General features: G+C 45.7%; 1 protein-coding gene across 1 annotated transcript; it reads left to right on the top strand.

The window, feature by feature from the left end:
- Positions 1–6,455: 6,455 nt before the first annotated feature.
- On the top strand, positions 6,456–8,752 carry LOC114585854 (uncharacterized). Its single transcript, XM_028708736.2, has 3 exons — positions 6,456–6,698; positions 7,094–7,261; positions 8,540–8,752. The coding sequence occupies exons 1-3, from the start codon at positions 6,456–6,458 to the stop codon at positions 8,750–8,752; spliced, it is 624 nt and encodes a 207-aa protein (XP_028564569.2).
- The last annotated feature ends 455 nt before the right edge of the window (positions 8,753–9,207 follow it).

Below are 9,207 nucleotides of genomic sequence, written 5' to 3'. Positions count from 1 at the left end.
AACACAGTGGTATTCTAGGGACAATAAACTTCTTTATGAGCCACTCCTGTATATAGATTGCCTGGATAACGGCAACATTTCTTTGGAAAAGCAATTACGAAGAAAACAGGTCAAAGGCAGGTGTGGGCATGTGCTGGATTAGTCCCACCCCTACGCCTATGGGCTCTTTGTTTTGCCCCACTCCCATTGCTGGACCTTTAGCAGCTGTGCAACAGATAAAGTCAGCAAGCAAGCCTTCCTCCTAACTTTATAGAATAAGGACCCAATACAAAATACAGCAAGTACCGGTAACAAAAATTCTGGCATGGTTTAGTATCAAGGGGCAAAGGTTCACCAGTTGATTTTCCCCCTCCTCATTCCTGCCTCTGTCGAAAGCTCAGTGTCTCTGTCAGGGGAAAACATGAGCAACTTGTCCCTGACCGTGGGAACATCTGAGAAGGAGGTTTTTTCTCCCCACCAATTCAAACCCTTGCACCGCCTTTGGTTCATTGCTGCAACACCTAATTCGCAGCATGAACCTCTGCGCTATGAATGTGTATTGAGCCATTCAAAGAAATTGCCCAGTGTCCCAAGCTCCTCTTTGTAACCAAAGGACCAGAAATTTGATTTCAAAAAAAATGAGGAGGAGAAGGCTTCTCAAAACGCCTGTTTTTTGGGGGGGAGGGACTTCACAGTACAGTGGTACCTCGGGTTAAGAACTTAATTTGTTCCGGAGGTCCATTCTTAACCTGAAACTGTTCCTAACCTGAAGCACTACTTGAGTCAATGGGGCCTCCTGCTGCCGCTGTGCCGCCGCTGCATGATTTCTGTTCTCATCCTGAAGCAAAGTTTTTAACCCGAGGTACTATTTCTGGGTTAGCGGAGTCTGTAACCTGAAGCGTATGTAACTTGAGGTACCACTGTGATGCTCGTCCCTCAGTCTGTTGAAAGGATGAATGAATTACTGATTTACAGCGGGTGTGGTAGTTCTGAAGAAAAGGGCCTTGGTATATTAGGTTAGTTACCACTGTCTGCTACTAACAGTCAAATCCATTTTATAACAATTATATCTTATCTTTATGGCCAAATGCCATTTGTCAACAGATCACGGTATGCAAAACAAACACCTGCAGGGAATGTAATTGCCAAGGAGTTTAATTAGATAGGGAGCGCACCGCAGACCACAGCAGGCAAAAATAGATCTCTAGGCAGCGCATGTAGGGAATCGGCTGTCACAAGACACGGTGAAGATGGGTGCCGGATGGCGCCACAAGTCTGCACCTCTGACCTGACTTCCCTCCAGCTGAGTTGCTGCTGCATTCACGGGTGGCGTATGGACAGGAGGCAGGGTGAAAATGTTCCACTGGAGCCGATCCAGTGCTTTTGCCAGCATGCTTCCACCATGCCAATCTCTCTGCTTCTCTTCTCCATGCCAGCATGCAGCAGAGACTCAGCCCGCAGGAGGGCAAATAAGCAGCACACAGCCCCACCATGCCATCTGTTGCTGGTGGTGACCAGTAGTTCAGATGGCTTTGAAAGGGGAATTGCTAAATGCACAGGGATTAAAGCTCCATCGCTGGGTATTAACAACAGCACATAACTGGCATTCCATGTTCAGAGGCAGTGTTTGGGGGGGTAGGGCAGTGGTAGCATAGGGCTCTTAGCTTTAGGGTTGCCATGCATCTGGAATATCCCAAAGTCGAAAAGAGTGTCCGGGCAGAAATCATAAAAAAAAGTCTTGGAAAATCCAGACATATCGCAACACATGTCAGCAGTGTTGTTTTGGCGACGAAAGCTCAACAAATTTGGCCGAAAGGAAGAGCTCAACAACTTTTCTGTCTGGATTTTCACTTTTTGAAATATGGCAACCCTAGTTATCTTCATAGTCTGTTTGTGGTCTGACTGGGAAGCAGGAATGCTGGGAGTTGCCAAGCTTTTGGGGGCCCATGACCATATTTGGAATTTTGAGAGGAAGAAGAAAAGAAGAAGAGTTTGGATTTGATATCCCGCTTTATCACTACCCGAAGGAGTCTCAAAGCAGCTAACAATCTCCTTTCCCTTCCTCCCCCACAACAAACACTGAGGCTGAGAGACTTCAGAGAATTGTGACTAGCCCAAGGTCACCCAGCAGCTGCATGTGGAGGAGTGGGGAAGCGAACCCGGTTCACCAGATTACGAGTCCACCGCTCTTAACCACTACACCACACTGGCTCCTTCTCACCCTTTCTGGCAGCTTCTCGCCATCCTCTCCTGGAGCACCCCCACCACGACCCTGAGACAGGCAGAAAGCGAGAAAGTGAAAACACGCTCACATATGCAATCTTTGCCATTTTGGGGTGTAGATAAAAGTTAGATCCAGTGGAATGAAAACAGATTCTCTTGAATTTGCATGATTTTACACAGATCCCAAACACTATGAAATCAAAGTTTATCGTGGTAGACTGTGTTGTTATACCGAGTTAGTACAACGGTCCATCTACCTCAGTACTGTCTGCTCTGACTGGTAGAGAATCTGCAGGATTTCAGTCAGGGGCGTCTCCCAACCCTACTGGGAAATGCCAAGGATTGAAACTGGGACTTTCTGCATGCAAGGGCTGTGCTTGGCCGCTATACTCTACAATTCTTCACCTAAAAATGAAACACAATTCTAGTCCTCATGCTTCTCAATTAAAGGCTGGTGTAGGGACGCGGGTGGTGCTGTGGGTTAAACCACAGAGTGTAGGACTTGCCGATCAGAAGGTCGGAGGTTCGAATCCCCGCAAAGGGGTGAGCTCCCATTGCTCAGTCCCTGCTCCTGCCAACCTAGCAGTTCGAAAGAATGTCAAAGTTCAAGTAGATAAATAGGGACCGCTCTGCCGGGAAGGTAAACGGCGTTTCCGTGCACTGCTCTGGTTCACCAGAAGTGGCTTAGTCATGCTGGCCACATGACCCGGAAGCTGTACACAGGCTCCCTCGGCCAATAAAGTGAGATGAGCGCCGCAACCCCAGAGTCGGTCACAACTGGACCTAATGGTCAAGGGTCCCTTTACCTTTACCTTTAATGCAGCTATGAGAAATTGCCTTATACCAAGTCAGACAGTGGCTTAATGTAGCTGAGTATTTTCCATGCTTCCTGGCAGCAGCTTTTCATGGTTTAGGACAGGGGACGTCCCCAGTTCTACCCAGAGATGCCAAGAATTTAACCTGTGTGCGAAATAGAGGCTCCATCACTGAGCTGCATCCCTTCCCATGCACATCTTACCTACACCAGTCACGGACAACTCTGGGGTTGCGGCGCTCATCTCGCTTTATTGGCCGAGGGAGCCGGCGTACAGGTTCTGGGTCATGTGGCCAGCATGACTAAGCTGCTTCTGGCAAACCAGAGCAGCGCACGGAAACGCCATTTACCTTCCCGCCGGAGCGGTACCTATTTATCTGCTTTCACTTGACGTGCTTTCGAACTGCTAGGTTGGCAGGAGCAGGGACTGAGCAACAGGAGCTCACCCCGTAGCGGGGATTCGAACCACCGACCTTCTCATCAGCAAGTCCTAGGCTCTCTGGTTTAGACTACAGCGCCACCCGTGACAGTTGGAATAGAAAGCATTAAAAACAAAAGGCAAGCATATGATCCCAGGATGCTATGCTTATGTATATTCAAACGCATGTAGGAATTTTATTAGGAAGAATCAGCCTTAAACTGTAGCCCCGGCTCAGAAACTGTGACCTTTTTGCACGGCAGGAGAAGCATTGCTGCCACCTATTGGGAGTAGAGTGCACTTTCCAAATTGAATTGACAATGCAGCAAGGGTGAATTCCCTTACCACCACAGAGCTGAGCTTTCCTCCTTTTGCAGTGGGCTAATGAATCAGTTTCCCAGCCAGGAAATGTTCAGTTGTAGCTGCACATAAGGGAGAATTCCAGTTTGCAACACTTCTCCTAGCATAGCATAGGTCCAGTGACTCAGCTCTTCAGCAGCAAATACAATGTTTTAAGTGCCTTATACAAATATGGCACTAGATGTTGATAGTGAGCTTATGGCAAATTCAATATACCGTATTTTTCACTCTATAAGACGCACCAGACCACAAGACGCACCTAGTTTTTGGAGGAGGAAAACAACAACAAAAAATATTCTGACTCTCAGAAGCCAGAACAGCAAGAGGGATCGATGCACAGTGAAAGCAGCAATCCCTCTTGCTGTTCTGGCTTCTGTGATAGCTGCGCAGCCTGCATTTGCTCCATAAGACGCACACACATTTCCCCTTACTTTTTAGGAGGGAAAAAGGGAGTCTTATAGAGCAAAAGATATGGTCATTTTTTTAAAAAGCCTTTTCACAGCGTTTTTTAATATATGTCTAGATTCCACCCAGGAATCAGAACAGGAAAGCATGGGAGCTTAAAACACAGTGTTATAGACAGTGCTCATCCTACTCAGAGTAGACCCGTTGGAGTTACTCTGCACTGGAAACCTGCATATGTGAATTTCACAAACTGATTGGAAGTCAATTAGTGAGATTGCTACACCTGTCCTTGATATTCTACTGCACCCTTTCCCAATCTGATGCTCTCCAGAAATTTTGGACTTCAATTGGGTTTTGAAACATAGCTGCCTGGAGCTAATGGCACCAGGTTTGTGAAAGCTGTTCTAGTGCAACTCAGCTGTGTCATCTGATCCTGAGGGATCCATTTCCACCTTGTTTAATTTACACGCTCTGACTATACTGAAATATTTAAAAGTGGAAGCCCATCAATGCTGAAACAACTGAATGTTTTGAATCCACGAAATATGCTTGGCCTTATCTTTATTTTGTTTGCTTTCATTTCTTGCCACACTGGAAATTTGCAACTACAAGGAGAAGATTGTGAGAATGAGTTTAATTGCACAAGAAGACAAAGAAACCCTTCGACATGCCCAGCAGGTATAAAGTAGCCGAATAATGATTTGCCTGTTTGCTTTTTAAGCTGCACTTGTTTGTTGTGTTTGCTAGATTTTTCTTCAGAGATGCCCAACATGGTGATAACAGAATAAATGGTGTAAGGAGGGGGCTGCAGCCCAAGATAGGAAAAGAGGTAGTAAGGGAACACCTCCTTTAAATGAATTCAAATCTCCAGGGCCTGATGAGCTACATCCAAGAGTAATGAAGGAACTTGCAGGTGTAATTCAGACCCTTTGTCTATTATCTTTGAGAATTATGGGAGAACAGTTGAGGTCGCTACAGACTGGAGGCAGGCAAATGTTGTCCCCATCTTCAAAAAGAGGAGAAAAGAAGACCCAGGTAACTACCGACCGGTGAGCTTATCAATACTAGGGAAGGTCCTAGAACAGATAATTCAACAATCAATCTGTGAGCATTTAGAAAAGAATGCTGTGACTACTAAGGCCCAACATGGGTTTCTCAAAAATAAGTCATGCCAGACCAATGTGATTTCTCTTTTTGATGAATTAAAGGTAAAGGTAAAGGTAAAGGGACTCCTGACAATTAGGTCCAGTCGTGACCGAATCTGGGGTTGCGGCGCTCATCTCGCTTTATTGGCCAAGGGAGCCGGCGTACAGCTTCCGGGTCATGTGGCCAGCATGACTAAGCCACTTCTGGCGAACCAGAGCAGCGCATGGAAACGCCGTTTACCTTCCCGCTGGAGCAGTACCTATTGATCTACTTGCACTTTGACATTCTTTCGAACTGCTAGGTTGGCAGGAGCAGGGACCGAGCAACAGGAGCTCACCCCGTCACGGGGATTTGAACCGCCGACCTTCTGATTGGCAAGTCCTAGGCTCTGTGGTTTAACCCACAGCACCACCCGCATCCCATGGAGATAGGATAGTCATCTTCAAATATCTTAAGAGCGTACATGGAGGAGAGAGCATGCTTGTTTTCTCCTGCTCTGGAGGATAGGACTCGTACCAATGGCTTCAAGTTGCAAGAAAGGAGATTCCGACTAAACATTTGGAAAAACCTTCTGACAGTAAGAGCTGTTCAGCCGTGGAACAGTCTCCCATGAGAGGTGGGGGACTTTCCTTCCTTGGAGGTTTTTAAATAGAGGTTGGGTGGCCATCTGTCAAAGATGCTTTAGCTGAGATTCCTGCATTGCAGGGGGTTGGACTTCCAGCTCTAAGATTCTATAATTGTGAAATATTTGAATGATTGCTTGACTGAAATGCATAATTTAAAAAACAATAAAATAAAAAACCTCACCATGCCTTTAACATCCTAGTAACAGCACAGATTTCTCATTACCCATGTAGGTTAAGAGCTAAACTGTGATAGCAGAAAATTGCAGATAAATTACATATTGCATTTATGGCCTTGAGGAATTGAAGGGTCTTTGTTTTGCTGCTGAGTGATTGATGAGCTGTTAACCTTATAAAGCAAGGGTGATATCCAATGCCTCACAGGCATCTGAAAGTTTCCAACTGCAATCCTCATCCAAAGCCCATCCTTTGAAGGTAAGTGCTCCATAACATTACCTGTCAACATCCCTGAATTCACCCCAATTTCATGTCGTGCATTTTGCTTTCAGGTTTTTTCTGCCTGGGTAGCAATTCATCCCCTCTCCCGTGCCCAGAAGGCACCTTTCGCTCAACAGGAAGGTCTCCCTCCCATTCGTGTGTGGCCTGCCCTGTGAACTTCTTCAATGCTAAGCTGGGCCAAGCAGCTTGCTTCCCATGTGGCTCGGAGGCTGTGCAGCCCAAGGAAGGTCAAAGAACGTGTGTCTGCCTTCGGGAAGGCCGAGTGTTCCAGGTAACTGCAGGCTGAATGAGTCAGGACAGCATGTAAAGCCATTGCCACAGCATCCTCTGTGGATCTAGAGGAGACCATTGGTCCATCTAGGTCAATATTGATGACGCTGACTAGCAGGCAATTCCCAGCACTTCCTGGAGGTGCCATAGATTGAACCTTCCTCTAAATTAAAACCCCGCAAACTTTGTAGCCTTTCCCCATAGGATGCCCTGTGGTTTGGGTCATTTTGGTTGCTTTTTTTTTAATTCTAGAGGAACACTCCTTTCTTCCTTTCTCTCTCTCTCTCTCTCTCTCTCTCTCTTTCAAATTAAGAATAAATCAAGAAAAGTGATGTGAATCACTGAGCTAACAAAAATAAATAAATGCAAAACACAGGCATCGTATTCTCATTGCAGCCTAGTGATGCCCAATGCCCGTGTGCCCCTGGGTATAAAAGCCCTATAGAAGACCGGAGATGGGACTGCGTCAAGCAGATGTATGACATCTGTAGAGATGGTGCTGTCCGGAACGAAGAGGGGCAATGCTTAACTCAGGAAGGATGGCACCACTACTGCTCAGGCAAGGTACTGCAAGTTATGTCTCAACACAAGTCAGCCAGTTCCCACTGAATGGCTGTGAGTAATGCTTGGGTTGTTGTTTTTTAAGTCTAAATTCTCTTGCTTCATTTTGGGTAACTGATCTTTCCAGCTTTGCCCATTTCCAGTCAGTTTCCCTTCATCTGAAGTTTCTTAAGCAACCGTGCCCTCAGTTTCGGTAGATTTCCCAAGCGCCAAGCTTGCCAACTGCCAAAGGACACAGCCATTGCTCATGGTAAATTCTGCTGGTGCTGCAGCTTCTCAGTCACAACAATATTACAAAACCTGAAGTGCCAAACAGGTTGGATCTAAGGTCTAGCAAGGCTTTAGATTTGAGCTAGGTCGCTGCTCAGGTTTTTCAGGATTTCCTTAGCTCCTAATTAGCACCTTTGACAGCAAGCGGAATGTACAAAAGAGGAGAGTGTTTCAACTTCCCACCTAAAGATGAATTCAAAGCCGAAGCAGCTACTCCCACACTCATTGTCTTCTGCTCTGAGCACATCTGTCAAGTAGCAGCTCATTTTTCAGAATCTTGATTTGTGGGTAACATTTTTGCTCATGTTTGCAGTGATGTTTACAGTCATTTTTCAGAGGACTGACCAGCAGATCATCGTTCCAAGTCCTAACCTGTGGGTCATGTTTTCAGTCCTTTTTAGGCTTCCTGACCCACAGATCACACTTTCAGTCCTTTTTTGGAGTCGTGGGTCACCTTTTTGGCCAGTTTCCAGAGTCCTGACAACCAGATGCCCATTACTGAAATTCCACAAGCGGGACTTCAGCACAACAGCCCTCTCCCAGCTTGTGATTCTGAGCAGCAGATACAGTGGTACCTCTGGTTACGTACTTAATTCGTTCCGGAGGTCCGTTCTTAACCTGAAACTGTTCTTAACCTGAAGCACCACTTTAGCTAATGGGGCCTCCTGCTGCTGCCGCGCTATTTCTGTTCTCATCCTGAAGCAAAGTTCTTAACCTGAGGTATTGTTTCTGGGTTAGCGGAGTCTGTAACCTGAAGCGTATGTAACCTGAAGCGTATGTAACCCGAGGTACCACTGTATTCTTCTCAGTGAAGGTAGAATGTAGCCTTCCAAAGTCATCCAATTTGGTGGTCACCATGACTGCCTCCTGTGGAAGTGAATTCTGTAGTTTAATTTTGCACTGTGTAAAGATACCCTTTCTTTTGTCTCCCCCTAATCTTCCAGCATTCAGCTTCATTGGATCAGCCCCACTGAGTGCCAGCCCTTACGTTCATCTCACTTTCTCTGCTAGGTTTGTGCTCTCCCCAAAGATTATCAGGGATACGACAAAGTTCTTGGCCTCTGCCTTTGCCAAGCGGACAACCTGGACAGTCTGTGCAACCGCCTGTGCCGAAGACGACAAAGGAGAATTTTCCAATTTGTCAGTGAAAAAGAATCAGCCCGATTTTCTTTGGCCTTCAGAAACGGGAGCCAGGTAAAAAACAAAAACAACCAGAACTCATAGGCAGAAGTGTAACAGGCTGGGCTCACGCGGGGTTAAAGACCCTTGGCTATTTCTGTTAACAGGTTGCCAGCAGGGTCCCTGTTGCCCAATAGAGCTGCCCAATCAGCATGAAAGGGGAGAGTTTTTAGCCACTGAGAAGAATAATAATAATAATAATAATAATAATAATAATAATAAATACATTTTTATTTATACCCCGCCCTTCTCGGTTCAGAAAACTGGGCTCAGGGCAGCTAACAACAAATTTAAAACACTTACCGGTAATTGCTGCAACAAAAAAACAGCATAAAATACAGTATAAAATGTGAATAACAATAAATTCAGAATTCAAAATTCAGCATAAAATACAGTATAAAATGTTAATAACAATAAATTCAGAATTCAAAACTCAATTTAGGGGGGAAATACATCGAATAAACATTAGATGATCACCAGGGCTAGCTGGCTAAATTAGT

Source organism: Podarcis muralis, chromosome 15 (assembly GCF_964188315.1).
Source record: "Podarcis muralis chromosome 15, rPodMur119.hap1.1, whole genome shotgun sequence".
In the NCBI taxonomy this organism is placed as follows: Eukaryota; Metazoa; Chordata; class Lepidosauria; order Squamata; family Lacertidae; genus Podarcis; species Podarcis muralis.
The sequence above is the reverse complement of the archived record's forward strand: the minus strand, read 5'-3'. Positions and strand labels throughout refer to the sequence as shown.